The 19,114-nt window shown below is 43.7% G+C and overlaps 1 protein-coding gene across 1 annotated transcript; it reads left to right on the top strand.

The window, feature by feature from the left end:
* The first annotated feature begins 16,718 nt into the window (after positions 1-16,718).
* Positions 16,719-17,592, top strand: LOC134156306 (uncharacterized). Its single transcript, XM_062604259.1, is given in 2 exon segments — positions 16,719-17,327; positions 17,329-17,592. Coding segments are annotated over 2 exon segments (750 nt in total). The 5' UTR covers positions 16,719-16,841.
* The last annotated feature ends 1,522 nt before the right edge of the window (positions 17,593-19,114 follow it).

The following is a 19,114-nucleotide window of genomic DNA, read 5'->3' on the forward strand; positions in this document are numbered from 1 at the left end:
ATATTATATATTAATTATATATTATATTTAATAGATTTTATATTGTTGAGTTTTAAAAGTTATATTTTATTATATAGTCAATATATATTAAATTATATAATATATTAAACACTCATGCAATGTCTATCTTGCTGAGTGATTCACAGCTTTGTGAAAACTTCCTTCAGTTTCTGAATATATAAATAATAAACCATCAGTGTTTATATTTCAATATTTTGTCCTTCTGCGATTTTTTTCATTTGACCATCTTGCTGTTCTTTCCTGTTTTAAGAGGTGCTTTCTTTAGCTCCATCAGCTGACCTGCTGAGGACACTCAGAAACCAGTCTGCTAGGAGCATTTCTCAGAATTTTCTGTACATTGTATTTGAAACTGCCAGTAACTTTAGATTTGACCTATGAATTGAATGAAACTTTTTAATTTGTAATTTAATCAAAAAACTATGGTCCCTGGCCATTTTTGTGTAGCTAAAGCTTTATTTTGGGATATATACCAATATAACAAGAAAACAACTAAAACCAAAAAGCCAGCAAAATGATCTGGTACTCATTCTTCCAGCAAGAATTATACCATAAATGTAAGTAGATCAGAGGATATTTAATTTTTGAAGTTTAAATTTCAGGTGGGACGTATCCAAAGTAAAACATGAATGCAAGAGTAAATTGCTTGCCTAGAGACCAGACCAATGAGAAGATTCTGGGTACGTGATGCACCAGTTGGTATTTCATTAATGCAATGGACCCTGGAATAATTTCCAGGCAGGAGCTTGAGACCCCACTGAGGTAGGAAGCATGCCCATAGTCACAGAATAATGTGCCTCTCTGCTTTTCCTCCATTTCCTTCTGCTCAGTGCAAAGGTGGCTTGAGGTAGACCAGAGGACATGGCACTCTGACAACTGCAGGCTCCTGGTGCATTGCCAAAGTGTGTTCCTCCTGCTCAGCTTAGAGGCTTGCTCTTGCCTCTCCTCAACTTTGTTCCTTTGAGGAGTTAGTCCTTGGTCAGTGAGGTATGAAAGGGAGGGCAGAAGGATTTCAGGAGATGGCTTGGCCTCAACTTGCTCCTGTGGCAGCAAAAAGAAAGTAATTTGCAAGATGTAAAAATGCCCCCCTTCTCCTCACCCCAGCAATCAGGAGAGGGTAATGAAAGATTTTTAGCTTCTGCATTGTACAAACTGAGCACTGCCTGCATCAGCACTGTGCAGGAGTGACAACATAAACTTAAATTAAACAGAGATAGGTTGTACCAAAGCCCCATGTTCCTATGGTCTGTGCAAAGAGTTCTACAACTTTAGTGAAAACCTGCGTCTGTTCTGTTTTGGAGACATGTGCTTATATGAGTATCTATATGAAGCAAGGGACAGACCCTTTGGAAATCTGAATATCTGATATTTGGAATACTTTGCTATTTGATTCCCTGGGGATCATATGTGTGAACAGAGGACATACAGTGATAGATATAGGTGCACAAGGACAAAAGACACTGATGTCAGCAAAACAGAAACTAGAAGTGAGTGGGTGTACAATGAAATCTGCAACAGCCACTTTGTATCTCTCTTCTTCTCCCCACTTTGTCTTCCATGAATAAAAGATAAGCCTGCCAAGGCTACTATCTAGACTGTGTATTGAAGAAATTTCTGCAGAAACAACGGGGCCACAAAACAGATTGCATTGAAACTTGAAGGATTTAACGTATTTTAAATTCTGGTTTCCCTTCTGAGAATGTTTGCTTTCAGGACATTCTGCTTGAATAGGTAGTTCTTGGTTGTGTCAAAAGTGCTGAGATTTCCCTTTGCCTGTGCAAACAAAGCTGAAAGCTCTGAATTAGACAGAACTATTGTGTGCTGTAATTTAATTGAAGAAACAATCAGCTAAAATGAAAGCAAAGTATTTCTGAGCGGTATTGTGGGTGGGTGTTGCACTTCTCAGGGTGCAACTGTATTGACAGGAGTTGATCTAGCAGTTTGCTATTGTCTCTCTCTTTACTGTTTCTCTTGGGGATTCATGTTCAAAAAAAATAAATATATATGTGTATATATATAAATTACAAAACCCAGAAAAAGTAATGATGTGTAAAGTATAATAGCAGAGTACGACTGCATCTGATCTAGAACTCTTTCTGAATGGTCACTTGTAAGTAATGGTGGCAAAGCACAGGGAATTACATAGCTTAATAGACCAGAAATTTTTGTAGGTGGTGCAGCACTAATGAAGTTCTAGGTACCTGTTACATCGCTGACTGCTGAGTTTTCTGCTTGGCTGGTTGCACATAGTTTTCCCTGGGCCCTGTCTCCTGGCTGGTGCAAGATGGAAGACACATTGTGGGAAATGTGAATGGCTGCAGCATTATGGCAGTTTCCTGCAGCTTGGAAAGCTGCACAGGAGCCATTGAAACTGAATATAATATAAGGTCAGCAGTAATGCTGATCTGTCTTGGGCAAAGAATTAGTGTGGCTCCAGACTTAGGTGCCTGCCACCAGTAACTCAAGTCCTGTGTCATACACAGCGTGAATAAACCCAAGGATCTGGACATAATGGTAGCCACTTGAGGATATAGATACTTATTTTCAGTACCTAGCAAGGAGTCTAACGTTTATGCCCTAACCAAGAAATTCAAGGCCATGGTGTTATCAGCTCCTCTTCTGATCACAGGTTTGTACATTTGTGGGAGAAGCAGAATGGCACTTACAGGTGGCTCACATAAGGACACAACAGTGAAAATTATGCTCCTTACATAATTATGATTTAATTGCAATACAGTCATTCAGGCTAATCTATGGCTGCAGTACTTCATGGTTTTCTGTGGACAGATTTTACTTTGGCAACTGTTTCAGCAACAGGCCATGGTAGAATTCTTCTGTTTGTTTATAAACATTGTTGGCTGATATTGCAACATTACACATGGTTCTTGAAAGGTCACACTTGTCTTTTTGCCCTCTGGTTTCCTTCCTACTTCCATCTCAAGCAACACTGAAGCATGCATACCATGCCTTGCAGCTAATGACATATTTCAGTATACCCTAAAGCTCCAATTATTTCCTTCCCTGGTAGTAAATACCTTTTCTCTTTCAAAATGGTGTTGCAGGTACTGCATGCAAAATGTGGAGTAAAAGAACAACTGGGATGCAATGAAGAGGAAGAAAATGCAAAATTTATTAAGTTATTATTCCTTAGGAAAATTCTTTGCACATAATAGAAAGCTGCAGGTGCAATAATTCTCTGGCTGTTTTGATACTTCAGTGGCCTGCAGACATGACCCTGGTCTCACTCCTGTTCACACACACAGACTGCAGCAAAGATTATAGAGGGTCTCAAAGCAACAGAAGCATATAAAAAAATAAAAATAATTAAGACCAGCACTGTTTCCAAGCCCCCAAAACTTAAAATGTGCTGTAGTCACTGCTGGTTACATTTGTGAGAGGAACAGAGACAGATCTCTTCATGCCCATATTTACAATTGTATAGGTACAAAAAGATGCCTGCAGATGTTTACTTTTTACTAGGAAAGAGGTTGGCAAGAGAGGAATTGTTGAAAGTAGGCTATGAAATGCACTTTGTGCATGGATAGCTGCTGCTGCCAATTTAGTGGAGTACATGCTGAGTGGTTCTTAAAATTCTTTCTAATCAATATTACAATGGTAATGCAGGGCACATTGACCAAAATTTACAGCCGGCGGGAACTGATGACCAATATAGGTGTAGATTAGAGATGTTGGCTGCAATGGTAAGCAATAGAAAAATATCTTCCTGTATTTTCTCCACATTAATTTCTATCTTAGATTAAATTTTGTCCTCTGCTATTCTGATTATCAAAATGGTGATCTCCAAGCATGGGGAACTTACATAGTTCTGTATTAATTATGTGCAGTAAGGTTCAAGGACAGTATGTCATAGCAACATCTCATGTTCTAGTTGCAGTACAGTCGTAAACTGCAAATCAGAAGAAAGTAGACCAGGAAAAGATGTATTGTGATTTGCTATGGCTCAGTGAAGAGGTAAGAAAACCACAACATTCAGGAAACCTTGCCAAATGGAAGCTCCTGGTTCCACTTTCTAGAGCATTTTTTTCAAATCCATTGCTTCCCTTCCCTTCCAAATGAAATACTTTCAGAGAGAAGATGCTCTTTATCCTAGGTCAGCTGACACATAATGGGATTAAAATATGTTTTCTATAATTCAGAAAAAGCTAATCAGAAATTGTTGCATTTGTCTCAAGGCCTCAGAAAATGGGCAGAAAGTATATTGCCATCAGGAGGACTTCCATATTTGTGATTTTTTTTCTATTTTAACAATAAAAGAGACTTCCACCAGCCTCACTGAGTCAAATGTTGCCTTTTTGACAGTGAAACAAATTTTCAGAAATTGGTTAACTTTTCAACCCCTCATCTCAAGTCACTGTAATGAACCCAAGGATTTGGTTTTGAATATACAAAATGCATATTCAGTGAATGCAATAAGCATGAGTATTTGATCTTGGATATGGCCACTAACTGGAAAGTTAACCTGTTGTTTACTTTTCAGCATTAGGAGTTTCCTCAGCTCTCTATATTCTTGCTATTATTCTGCTTTTGTCATTTCTCAAACATGCTACTGAAAGAGGTAGTCATCACAAGAGAAAGAGTAGGACTATCCACAATTAAGCTCGTATTTTAATTTCTAATCAGCACTAGATAAACTAGCAATATACTTGCAGACTGCAGTGGAACTGAATCTTGTTACTTGTATTTGTTCTTTGTCATTTAGAAGTACATGTAAGTTCCAAGCAGTACTGAAACCTAATTATATAGGACACTAAATGAAACCAGAGCATGTCAGTAACATCCCTCTGGATTTTACAATCAAATGCAATCTACTCAGATGTAACCAACTGGAAGTAAAAAGAACATGGTACAGAACAGGGGAAAGTCTTAACAGAAGGAACGTTATTTAATAACTGAGAGATGCACAGCACAAGGTTTTAGACTTACAAGAACCAGATTTGAGGAGGTTATGACTTGCATATGGTGTGTAAAAGCATGAACAGACAGCTAGGAGTGAACTGAATAGGAAAAGAGAAACCTGTTCCTCCAGCTACTTTTTCTTAGGAATTTCAGCGGGCAGAGTGAAGAAGAAGAAAGGCCAACATAAATCTGTGGTTGTATGAACTGCAAGCTGTATTAACAAGGGAGACATGCAGATACTGTAACTTCTGAAAATGGGTTAAATGTTATGTGAAGAAGGGAGAAGAGAAACATTAATATAGAAGTGAGGATTGAGTGGGAAACTGTGGAAGAGCAGAGGTGAAAAATGAGATAGGAAAGAGTGCCAAGGTTGAGAAGACAAATGGCAACAAGGAAGCAAGAAAAGTTTGCTTTGAACAGAGAGGAAGAGCAGGAGAGATAGTGGAAACAGTGCTGAGAGAAAGAAAACAAGGAATTAGAACAGGCATGAAGTGAGGAGGAAGAAGGAGATTGTCATTCCAGCCTGAGGACCAAGTTGCACTTGAGAGAGGAAAGCTGAGCAACTACTATGGCTTTTGCCCTCCTGGGTCTGACCAATGGCTTTGAGCAGCTAACATCGTGGTGTGGGCCCATTTACTGTGCCTTTAACAAAATCAAACCCATTATGCCAAGTAGAATGGTGCATAAATAAATAAATCATTCATTGCATCTGTGAAGCTAGTGCTTGCCAGAACTGTATATAGCAGTTCCCAAAGACCACTAGAAGAAAAAAAAAATGTTTTAAAGTAACGTTTTTAACTACAATTTTTAAGCCAACTAATAATTTAGAATGTAACTGCATCTGTGGATTTGTTAAAGTAGAATAAATGTGGAATAAATGGAATATTGATATCAAGCAAATATTTAAAATGATTGATCAGAAATACACTCTTCCTCCATACTATCTATCTTGTAAGCACTAAAGATTTGTGGAAGTGATTCGGATATAATTCTGCATCTTGAAATTTGATAGAAATGAATTTCCATCCCATTCCTGATTTGTAGCCTGCAGGATTGTGAGTCAAATGATTTTGACCCTTGCTAAAGCAAGAAAATATTGATTCCCGAGTACTATGTGTGTGATCTTTTGAAGAAAGTGAAAGTATGTAATGCTAAGTACATTAATGTAATGTTGTGTAACTGACAATTTAAGACTTTTGGGTTTGTTTTCTTTTTCTTTTTGACAATAATGATCGGACTTCCAAGAACTTTGTGCTTGGTATGCCAAGGTTTTCTGAAAATGTGGCCTCAATTAGGAAGCTAAGAAGTTTTGAAAGTCTCTTATTTTAATTCTTAAAGTCAGCTCATACTTGAACATAGAATTATAAGAGAGTTACAGATCTCCTTAAAGAAAAAGAACAAAAAAAGAAATTGAAGAGTTATGTCTCTCATAATATCCTCATAGGTAAGCTTAGGAAACACGGGTTAGATGAATGGACAGTGAGGTGGATCCAAAACTGGCAGAACGGCTGTGATCTGCAGAGTAGAATCCACTTGGAGGCCTGCAGTCAATGGTCTGGTCTTATTCAACTTGTTTATCAATGGAATGCACCCTCAGCAAGTTTGCTGATGATATGAAGCTGGGGGCAGTGGCTGATATACCTGAAGGTTGTGCTGCCATTCAGCAGGACCTCAATAGGCTGGAGAGCTGGGCAGAGAGAAACCTAATGAGGTCCATCAAGGGCAAGTGTAGGGTACTGAACCTGGGGAAGAAGAACTCAAAGTACCAACACAGGCTGGGGCTGACCTACTAGAGAGCAGTTCAGCTGAGAAACACCTGGGAGTACTGGTGGGTGACAAGTTGACAATGAGCTGGCAGTGTGCCCTTGTGGCCAGGAGAGACAATAGTGTCCTGGGCTGCACTGAGTGGGGCCAGCAGGCCAAGGGAGGTGACCCTCACTCTGCTCAACCCTGGAGAGTCCACAGCTGGTGAACTGTGTCCAGTTCTGGGCTCCTTAGTACAAGAAAGGCAAGGAGCTACTGGAGAGAGTCCAGTGGAGGGCCACAAGGATGATCAGGGTTCTGGACCATCTCTTTTAGGAGGGTAGATTATGGGAGTCTGTTCAGTCTAGAGAAGACTGAGAAGGGATCTCAGTATTGCATATAAATATCTTGAAGGTGGGTGCCAGGAGGATGGTGCCAAGACTCTTCTCAGTGATGCTCAGCTACGGGATGAGGAGCAAAGGCCAAAAACTAAAACACAAAAAGTTTCACCACGACTTGAGGAAGAACTTATTTAGGATGGGGGTGGCAGAGCACTGGAACAAGCAGCCCCAGTGGGTTGTAGAGTTTCCTTCTCTGAAGACATTCAAAACCTGCCTAGACACATTCCTGTGTAGCATATTGTCCTGGGTTCAGCAGTCGCAGTCATTTTCCTCCTTCTTAGTAGCTGGTACAGTGCTGTGGTTTTTGACCTTCAGCCTGGGAACAATGCTGATAACACCGATGTTTTCAGTTGTTGCTAAGTGATGTTTACTCTGACCAAGGACTTTCTGAGTCTCATGCTCTGTCAGGGAGGAGGGGAAGCCGGGAGGAAGCAGAGGCAGGGCACCTGACCCAAATTAGCCGAAGGGGTATTCCATACCACAGCATGTCATGCCCAGGATATAAACTGGTGGCAGTTACCTGGAAGGACCAGATTGCTGCTCGGGGTATGCTGGGTATCGGTCGGCAGGTGGTGAGCGGGTGTATTTTCTCCCCTTATTTTTTTTCCTTATCATTATTATTATTGGTGGTAGCAGTAGTGGTTTTGTGTTATACCTTAGTTACTGGACTGTTCTTATCTCCACCCATGGGAATTACATTCTTTCGATTCTCCTCCCCATCCCTCCAGGGGCTAGGGGAAGAAGAAGAGGAATGAGTGAGTGAGCGCCTGCTTGGTTCTGAGTTACTGGCTGGGCTTAAACCACAACAGTTCTTTGTAGTGCCCAACATGTGGCACAAAGGGCTGAGATAGTGACAGATCTGACCAGAGTTTGTCTAATTGTATTTGTGACAAGCATATATAGTTTTGAATTAATAGTCACTCCTCACAATGCTGATTTATTGGCTCTCAAAGTTGTTGCTCTTGATCTCAGAGTTTCAGCATGTCATACCTTACTTACAGCTAGTATCTGCTGTCTTGGTGTTTATTGGCTGGGGAGCCTTGGGCTAAGGTTCTTGTTTCATTGTACTTTACGGTAATGATTTGTAATGCAATAGACTCATTGATCATGAAAGCAGGCTGGCTTGTGCTCCCAGTGTGGTCCTCTGTACTTTGGGAGGTATATAATGGAAGTGTTTAGCAATTACACATCTTTTTTTTCCCTCCTCAGGCGGTCAACCTGTGAATGAGACACCCTTAGCTCCGCCACCAGACTATTTACAGCATCATTTGAGGTTTCTGAAGGTTTTGAAAGGTCTTTGAATACCCTTGAGACCTGCTTGCTGACTGCGATGGGGATCACCATGTTGGCACACATACAGACTGTTTTACCTACGACTATTTTGTCTGATCTCGAAAGTTAAGCAGAGTCAGGTTTGGGTGTTATCTAGGGTTAGACGACAACATAGGAAGACCAAGAGATTTTCCCCAAGGCTGGACAGTCATGAGTGGCAGGGTGTGTGGGATCGTATGGGCAAGTATCTAGGCCAGTGGACCCCTCCACTGCTTTGGAAGTTCACCACTGAACAAGTGCAAAATCCAGAAAAATTAGCAAAACACTTAAATGAGGTGTGTTTTCATCCTGGTCATACCAGAGATGGACAAATCATGGCAACGTGCTGGGGCTTGGCCTATGCTTACAGAGCCCTGTTCAACACTACCCAGCACCTTCAAAGGGAAAAAAAAGTCTCTGGATCTGATGCAAAGCAACAGACAACACAGCTACTCCAACTCCAAGCACAGCAGCTACACCAACACCAGTGACAAGTACAGCAGCTACTCAAACCCAGGCAGCAACAGATAACAAAGTTGCTGGTGCTACTCACCCCCCAAGCACAGTGGCTGCGCCAACCCTGACAACAGATACTGCAGCCATTCCATCCCTAGTGGCAGTCACTCCAACCACAGTGACAGTCACTGCAGCTAAACCAAAGGACCAATTCGTGCCAATATTGGTTGCCCCTGTACACAAGGAGAAAACAAAAAAGGGGGACAGAAAGCAGCCCGTACAGTGAAGAAAGATGAAGAACCAATGCACTTAGTACGCAGGACAGCATCTGAACTAGAGTTACTATTATGTGGACCAGAGGAAGAAGAAGAAGAAGAGGTGACTTCTTGACCATGGACCTCAACAGAGCTACGGAATATGAGAAAAGATTTTACCTGTCTTCCAGGGGAGCACATCGTCACCTGGCTGCTCCGATGCTGTGACAATGGGGCCAACGATCACAAACTAGAAGGTATGGAAGCTAAGCAGCTGGGATCATTTGCTAAGGAAGGGGGAACTGACAAAGCGACTGCAAAAAAGAAACAGTTCCTCAGCCTTTGGAGGTGACTCTTGGCAGCTGTGAAAGAAAGGTTTTCATACAAGGACTATGTTATGAGTTGTTTAGCCAACTGAACCAGCATAGAGAAAGGTGTCCAGTCTCTGAGGGAATCAGTCATTGTAGAGATGATCTATTGTAGGTTGGATGCTGGGAATGCACCCGTAGATCCAGATGAAGTCGGGTGTGCATGACCCATGTGGTGGAAATTTAGACAGAGGGAACCATCATCATGTGCCCACTCACTGGCATCAACGACCTGGTATGATATAGCACCACCAACAGTGGATGATCTGATTCATCAGCTCTGAGAGTTCAAAGACAATCTCACCCCTTCCATCATTGCAGCTGTGGGGAAACTGTCCCAGGAGTTCAAACAAGTAAGAGACGATCTATCTGATCTATCCAGCTCCCCATGTGTACCAACCCATGTCTCAGCTATTAACAAAAGACTCCCTGCTGCTCAAGAGAGAAGATAGAGAAGGTATATGCCACAGGCCACCCTGTGGTTTTACCTGTGGGATCACAGAGAAGACATGAGAAAGTGGGATGGAAAACCTACCTCAGCTCCGGAGGAATGGGTGTGTGAACTGAAGAGGAGAACAAAGGTCAAGACTGATCATCCCACGAAAGCTGCGGCTTCAGACTCTGGTGAGCAAGTTCCCAGATGGAGTGGAAGAGATGATTTTATTCCAGTTCCTGTGAAAGAAGAATAATCCCAGTCTATAAAACGTAAGTAACCAGTACTATGATCAATATTGAGGGGTCCTTCCTCCAGCCAGGTGGAGGTGAGGGGCAATAAGATCTACTGGGCTGTGTGGATCAGATGGCCTAGTACATCAGTCCCACAGAAGTATAAGGCTCTAGTAGATACCGGTGCACAGTGTACCCTGATGCCATCAAGCTGTCAAGGGGTGGAACCCATCTATATTTCTGGAGTGACAGGAGGATCCCAAGAGTTGACTGTGCTGGCGGCTGAAATCAGCCTGACTGTGAGGGAATGGCAAAAGCACCCTATTGTGACTGGTCCAGAGGCTCCATGCATCCTTGGCATAGACTACCTCAGGAGAGGGTACTTCGAAGACCCGAAAGGGTACAGATGGGCTTTTGGTATTGCTGCTTTGGAGACTGAGGAAATTGAGCAGCTGTCCACCTTGCCTGCTCTCTTGGATGGTCCTTCTGTTGTGGGGTTGCTGAAGGTGGAAGAACAAGTGCCAATTGCAACCAAAACAGTGCACCGGCGGCAATATCGCACCAACCGAGACTCCCTGATTCCCATCCATCAGCTGATCCGTAGACTGGAGAGTCAGGGAGTGATCAGCAGGACCCGCTCACCCTTTAATAGCTGCATATGGCCAGTGCAAAAGTCTAACGGAGAATGGAGACTAACAGTAGACTATCATGGCCTGAATGAAGTCACACCACCATTGAGTGCTGCCATACCGGACATGCTAGAACTTCAGTATGAACTGGAGTCAAAGGCAGCCAAGGGGTATGCCACAGCTCATATTGCTAAAGCTTTTTTCTCGATTCCTTTGGCAGCAGAGTGCAGATCACAGTTCGCATTTACTTGGAGGGGCGTTCAGTACACCTGGAACTGACTCCCCCAGGGATGGAAACAGCCCTACCATCTGCCATGACTGATCCAGACTGCACTGGAACAGGGGCAAGCTCCAGAACACCTGCAATACATTGATGACATTATTGTGTGGGGCGATACAGCGGAAGAAGTCTTTGAGAAAGGGAGGAAAATAATCCAAATCCTGCTGAAAGCCGGTTTTGCCATAAAACAGAGTAAGATCAAGGGACCTGCACAGGAGATTCAATTTTTGGGAATAAAATGGCAACATGGACATTGCCAGATCCCCACAGATGTGATCAACAAGATAAAAGCAATGTCTCCACCAACTAACAAGAAAGAAACGCAAGCTTTCTTGGGTGCTGTGGGGTTCTGGAGAACGCACATCCCAAATTGCAGTTTGATTGTAAGCCCTATCATGTGACCCAGAAGAAGAATGATTTTAAATGGGGCCCTGAGCAGCAACAAGCCTTTGAGCAAATTAAACATGAGACAGTTCATGCAGTAGCCCTTGGACCAGTCCGACCAGGCCAGATGTAAAAAATGCGCTGCACACTGCAGCTGGGGAGAACGGTCCTACCTGGAGCCTCTGGCAGAAAGCTCCAGGGGAGACTCGAGGTCAACCCCTGGGCTTTTGGAGTCGGGGATACAAAGGATCTGAGGCCAGCTATACCCCAACTGAGAAAGAGATACTGGCAGCCTATGAAGGGGTTCGAGCTGCTTCGGAAGTGATTGGCACTGAAGCACAGCTCCTCCTGGCACGCCGGTTGCCCATGCTGGGCTGGATGTTCAAAGGCAGGGGCTCCTCTACACATCATGCAACTGATGCTACATGGAGTAAGTGGGCTGCACTAATTACACAAGGAGCTCATATAGGAAATCCCAGTTGTCCAGGAATTCTGAAAGTCATCATGGACTGGCCAGAGGGCAAAGATTTTGGAATGTCACCAGAGGAGGAGGTGATGCGTGCTGAAGAGGCCCCACCATATAATAAACTGTCAGAAAGTGAAAAGCAGTATGCCTTGTTTACTGATGGGTCCTGCCGTATTGTGGGAAAGCATCGGAGATGGAAGGCAGCTGTATGGAGTCCTGGACGACAAGTTGCAGAAACTGCTGAAGGAGAGGGTGAATCGAGTCAGTTTGCTGAGGTGAAAGCCATCCAGCTGGCCCTGGACATTGCTGAACGAGAAAAGTGGCCAGTACTTTACCTCTATACTGACTCATGGATGGTGGCAAATGCCCTGTGGGGGTGGTTGAAGCAATGGAAGCAGAGCAACTGGCAACGCAGAGGTAAACCCATCTGGGCTGCTGCACTGTGGAAAGATATTGCTGCCAGGGTGCAGAACCTGGTGGTGAAGGTACGTCATGTAGATGCTCATGTACCCAAGAGTCGGGCCACTGAGGAACACCAGAACAACCAACAAGTGGATAAAGCAGCTAAGATTGAAGTGGCTCAGATGGACTTTAATTGGCAACATAAGGGTGAATTATTTTTGGCCCTGTGGCCCCATGGCACCTCAGGCCATCAGGACAGAGATGCAACATACAGGTGGGCTCGTGATCGAGGTGTTTACTTAACAATGGACACTATTGCCCAGGTTATTCATGAGTGTGAAACATGTGCTGCAATTAAACAAGCCAAGCGGTTAAAGCCTCTTTGGTATGGAGGACGATGGTTGAAGTACAAATATGGGGAGGCCTGCCAGATTGACTATATCACACTGCCACCAACCCACCAAGGCAAGAGCCATGTGCTTACCATGGTGGAAGCAACCACCGGATGGCTGGAAACACACGCTGTGCCCCATGCCACTGCCCGGAACACTATCCTGGGCCTTGAGAAACAGATTTTGTGGCAATACGGCACCCCAGAGAGAATAAAGTCAAACAATGGGACTCATTTCCGGAATAACCTTATAGATATTTGGGTCAAAGAGCATGGCATTGAGTGGGTATATCACATCCCCTACCATGCACCAGCCTCTGGGAAAATCGAACGGTACAATGGGCTGTTAAAAACTACACTGAGAGCAATGGGTGGGGGAACTTTCAAACATTGGGACACACATTTACCAAAAGTTGGTCAACACCAGAGGATCTGCCAATAGGGCTGGCCCAGCCCAGTGAGAACTTTTACATACTGTAGAGGCCCATGAAGTTCCTGTGGTGCATGTGAAGAATTTGCTGGGGAAGACAGTCTGGGTTATTCCTGCTTTGGGTAAAGGCAAACCCACTCATGGGATTGCTTTTGCTCAGGGACCCGGATATACTTGGTGGGTAATGCGGGAAGATGGGGAAGTCTGATGTGTACCTCAAGGAGTTTCAATTTTAGGGGCAAACAGCCAATGAACTCAATTGTATGCTATTGCCTGCTATGTAGCACTTTTATAACCCACCAACCATATCTCTTCAGGTCACCAGTGACTGGCTCTGACTTCCTTCTGACCATCAACCCCAACAAAGAACGAACTTTGATGAAACCAGACGCGTTCTGCAATGAGAGGACGAGTTCTGCGGTGTCATCAGCAGGAAACAATCCAACATTGTACACAGTCTCTCCTGCTCTGAAAGACTGTTACAAGAGATGGAGCTCAACATCATGGAATTGATGAATTCAGCAGCTTCATAGGGATTGGTCCGTGGATTAAGGAATGATATCTCTGTCTTTGTGTGTGTGTGTGTTTGTGTATATTTATGTATGAGACAAAAGCTATGGTGTATTGAAAAAAATGTGGGTTCTGAGCATGACATAAATGGCATGGAATAAGGGGTGGATACAGTCCTGGATTCAGCAGCAGCAGTCATTTTTCTCCTTCTTAGTAGCTGGTGCAGTGCTGTGGTTTTGACTCTCAGCCTGAGAACAGCACTGATAACACCGATGTTTTTAGTTGTTGCTCAGTAATGTTTACTCTGACCAAGGACTTTCTGAGTCTCATGCTCTGCCAGGGAGGAGGGGAAGCTGAGAGGAAGCAGAGACAGGACACCTGACCCAAACTAGCCAAAGATGTATTCCATACCACAGCACGTCATGCCCAGGATGTAAAGAGGGGGCAGTTACCTGGAAGGGCTAGTTCACTGCTCGGGTCAGGCTGGGTATCAGTCGGCAGGTGGTGAGTGGCTGTATTCTCTTCCCTTGTTATTTCCCTTATCATTATTATTCTTGGAGGTAGCAGTAGGGTTCTGTGTTATACCTGAGTTACTGGACTGTTCTTATCTCAATCTGTGGGAGTTACATTCTTTTGATTCTCCTCCCCATCCCTGCAGGAGCAGGGCTGGGGGGAAGAAGAGGGAGGAATGAGTGAGCAGCTGCGTGGTTCTGAGTTGCTGGCTGGGCTTAAACCACAACACACATGTATCGGATATATGATGGTATTGCATGCTATATGATGTAAACTTGTATTAGCCTGTAAAGCTGTCTGGGATGGCTTCAAGACTAAGTTAGTAAGATCACTCTATGAGGATGACATTCCAGCCAGTCACATACACTCCATCATTATTTATTTTATATATGCCAGATATTGAACTGAAAGAAAATCTTAAATCTGTTGAAAATTATTTTTTTTTATTTTTTTTTCATCATTCAGCAGCATTATTTTCCTGTGCAAGTGATCTTTCTAGGTAGAAGAAAATTATAACTAATGTCAGTAAAATGCCTATAAAATTATTTAAGAAAAGTTTTTACACAATAACATTTCAGTCTTTACTAGCCTTAAAGCAGGTGTTGAAAGTATCACTACATATATGGGATTCTTTTTCTGATGTTCTTTATTACAGAGATTATTATGTCTTTGATGTATTTGTCTGTAAATTTGTCCTTGGTTATCAGTAAATATTCCTCCTCTCACTTTTTAGTTCACAAATTTATATGTGTAATTTATACTTGGGGTCAAAGAAAGACAACACTTTTCCATAAAAAGCTTTAATGGATGGTGGAAATTTGAGAGACAGGAACAAGAATTCAGTTGGTGAGTAAATGTAATGGATAGTGTACAGACTAGAAAACCAAAGTCTGATTTTCAAAGAGCCAGATTCTGAAGAAAACTGTGAGTTCTTTCAGAATTTAATTTTGAAAGACAAACCTTCTGTCCAGTCCCCAAGGTGCCGGTGTATATTTTACCCCTTCTAGAGCCAACTGAAATAATTTAATGTATGGTGAAGAAGTGTTGTAAACTACTCATTTTAGGAACCATATATCCTAATCTTGGCAAGTGACATCAAAATGTGCAAGTAGGCACTTACAGTATGCTGTTGTTAGATACACACATTGTCACCAGCTTTCTCTTTCTCTCACCAGCTGACCATAGTTTTGAACACAGTCATAATTGCTCTTGATGTGAAGCCTGAAGAAGTTGTGGTGTGCTGGGCATGATTTGAGCATGCCTCCTAAACTCAGCACCTTCGGACTAAAGTAGGGAGCATCCAGGGGCCTTGATGGACCTCACTGAAGGGGGCAGCAGCGATGATTCCAAGTCACATCTGCGCAGGTATTAAGCTGAAACACGAGCATCCCTTAAACTGCCTACCTTACATCCTAAGTGTCTCTAAGATCTGATTAGCATTGCATTTAGATGAAGTCGTAATGCTTGCATATTTTGACTGAAGTTCTGTGTGTGCCTTCAGAGATCTAAATCCTTTTGTGGGTCTGAGTCATAAGTTTGGGTCTGTAACACGAAAGCTGTGAGCAGTCTGCTGCACCTTTATGGGAACAAGGTCTGGGATGACACTTATTGTCAGATTCATGGCTCTAAAGTAGTCAATGACTTGTCAGTCTCTGATGGGAGAGGTTAAATATCAGCTTCATGCTTCATGCTTCACAGTAGAGCCTATGCTTTTGACTAAGATGATGTAAATGTCTGAGGCAGATCATCCTTTCCCCTCCTCTCCACTCACAAAGATGAATTTCACCCCCAGGGAGTGGGAACTCACAAGGATTGAGATACTAAGCATTGACATTACGAATTTTCAAATGTGAGCTAAGACCAACATCTCTCCTGTGTTAAACAAGGTAAGAAGGCTATTTCTAGTGAATCTGAGAATGAATCAAATGACATGAGTATAAAGCAAATAAATAATAATTTAAAAAAACCCAAGAATTCTATCCATTTAAAACAAGGAATATGGAGAAATTAGTCAGAGATTTGTGATCCACTCTGTATCCTGTGGGGTTTTTTTTGGTTTTTTGTTTGTTTGTTTGTTTGTTTTTTGTTTTTTTTTTAATTTATTTAGTCAGGAATGTTTTCTCACAAGTTTACACAAATGGAAGCATGGAATTGAGTCATTAATATTCATGTGGTATTAGGAATGAAAACCTATGCTCCTCTACACCTGTCTTCACATTAGAAGATGGTATAGCCAAGCTAGATGGGTTTTACTCGTATTTGAACAGTTAATTGTAGAGAAAATCATAACGTAGCTAAGCAAACATGAGAAAACACATACATGGAAAAACACAGATCGCAGAACATCTACTGGTTTGGAATTGCCATGTAACAGTGAAGACCTAAGGAGTGGGCTGCTGTCGTGATTTAAGTGCAGTCAGTAATCCATGCAGCCTGTTTGGTCACTGCCCCTGATACCCAGCAAGTCATTACAGGTGCAAAACGTGGGGCACAAAGGCTTGAGATAACGACAGATCTGACAGGAGTGTGTCTAATCTTATTTGTGAAAACCATTCATCACAATGTTGATTTATTGGCTCTCAAAGTTATTGCTCTTGATCTCACAGTTTCAGCATGTCGTGCCTTACTTGCAGCCGGTATTTGCTGTGTCAGTGTTTATCAGATGGGGGGCTTGGGCTAAGGTTCTTGTCTCACTGTACTTTATGGTAATGACTTGTAATACAGGCAGGCTCTGTCAGCAGTGCGGGATAGATGTGGCTGTGGATTTGTACCTGCCTGTCCTGCTGCTCTTCACCATCCTGGCCCTCGTCCTCGCCTCCATCTTTGTGAGGTTGCTGGGAGCTGAGGGGGAGCGGCCTCAGAAGCCCTCGGTGGCCAAAGTGGCCCAGGAGAGCAGCCCTAGTGACCAAGCAGCAGCGGGAGAGGGGCCAGAGGATGGAAGGGATCGGCTGCTGGTGGAGGAGGGTGGGGCTGTTGAGGAGGGGAATGAGGAGGCTGCCGAGCAGCCAGAGGAGGCGGCGGAGGAGCTGAGCCCCACAGCTGAGCCCAGCCCTGCGACAGCCGGCAGCATCCCCTAGCAGCCACCCACCAAGCCCCAAGAGCCCGAGCCCCAAGAGGATGTGGAGAGCAAGATACCACCTTTGAGAGCCTCAGCTGGGTCCAGCCTCAGGCACCTGGGACAAGTGCAGGGATGCAGGAGACCACGCAGCATTTGCCAGCAAGGCAGTGGAGGAAGATCTGGACTCAGAAAAAGAGAAGCTGCTGATGAGACAGCCTGCAAGCACAGCAGCTACATCAGCCCCAGTGACAAGTACAGCAGCATCATTTGAGAGTTCTGAAGGTTTTGAATGGCCTTTGGGTACCCTTGGGACCTGTCTGCTGATTTTGATGGGGATCAGCATGTTGGCACACACACAGACTGTGTTCTACCCACAAACATTTTATCTGATCTGAGGTTAAGCGGAATCTGAACTTAAGCGGAGTCGGGTTTGGGTCTTACCTAGGGTTAGACAATGATATAGGAGAGCCAAGAGGTTTTCCCCAAGGCTGGACAGTCATGAGTGACAGGGTATGTGGGACAGTATGGGCAAGTATCTAGTACACTGGGCCCCCTCCAGTGCTTTGGAAGTGTCGGAGGTAGAAGGCAGCTGTATGGAGTCCCCAGGGACAAGTTGCAAAAACTACTGAAGAGGAGGCTGAGTTATTTTGAGCCTGGTGGGCCCGTGACACTTCAGGCCACCAGGGCAGAGATGCAACACAGAGATGGACTCATGATTAAGGACTGGACTTAGCAGTGGACACTATTGCCCAGGTTATTCACAAGTGTGAACACTGCACACAGTCTCTCCTGCTCTGAAAGGCTGTTACAAGAGATGGAGCCTGACATCAGGCACAGAAGGACTCAGCAGCTTTATAGGAACTGGTCCACACACTAAGATAAGAGGGCACTGAGATAAGAGTGATGGTATATTGAAAATGGGGATCTGAGCGTGATGTGACTGGTATGGAATAAGGGGTGGATACTGTCCTGGGTTCAGCAGTGGCAGTCATTTTTCTCCTTCTTAGAAGCTGGTGCAGTGCTGTGGTTTTGACTTTCGGCCTGAGAACAGCACTGATAACACCGATGTTTTTAGTTACTGCTCAAATATTTAGTCTGACCAAGGACTTTGTGAGTCTCATGCTCTGCCAGGGAGGAAGGGAAGCCGGGAGGAAGCAGAGACAGGACACCTGACCCAAACTAGCCAAAGAGGTATTGCATACCACAGCACGTCATGCCCAGGATGTAGAACTGGTGGCAGTTACCTTTAAGGGCAGGTTCACTGGTCAGTCAGGCTGAGTATTGATGGGTGGTATTGTATTCTCTTCCCTTGTTATTTCCCTTATCATTATTATTCTTGGTTGTAGCAGTAGTGGTTTGTGTTATACCTTAGTTACTGGACTGTTCTTACCTCAACCCGTGGGAGTTACATTCTTTTGATTCTCCTCCCCGTCCCTCCGGGGTGGGGGAGAAAGGGGGGAGTGAGTGAGCAGGCTGCGTGGGCTACTGGCTGCACTTAAAACCACAACAGCTGCAGATCAGGCAAAAGCATGTACTTTAATTTGGAAAATACATGTGATGGAATAACACAAGAAAAACAACAGAAAATTATTCTGTCCAAATCTTTTAGAGTCTGTACAAAAGAGGATGTTTTGGTTTTGGGCAGAAAGAAAGGGACTTGTTTAACTGCTCCCTCACATGCCCATGGCAGTGTAGAGTATTCTGTCTGTGATCATGCCTGAGAGCACAACTTAGTAGCTTCCCTCCGTCTTTATGGTCATTGCCCCAGGTGTGCATTCATTTGCAAGACTCACTCCTTGTGCAGTCCATTGCTCTCAATTAGCCTGCTTTTGGTAGGAGGAGCCAAAATGGACTGAAAAGGTGAAACTTGCTACATCTTGCTGTTCCTTGCTCAATGGAATTGCAGTCACATGGATT

The sequence above is a fragment of the Pezoporus occidentalis genome, unplaced genomic scaffold, assembly GCF_034315485.1.
Source record: "Pezoporus occidentalis ecotype Australia unplaced genomic scaffold, CSIRO_AGI_Poc_V1 ctg84, whole genome shotgun sequence".
NCBI classification, from domain to species: Eukaryota; Metazoa; Chordata; class Aves; order Psittaciformes; family Psittacidae; genus Pezoporus; species Pezoporus occidentalis.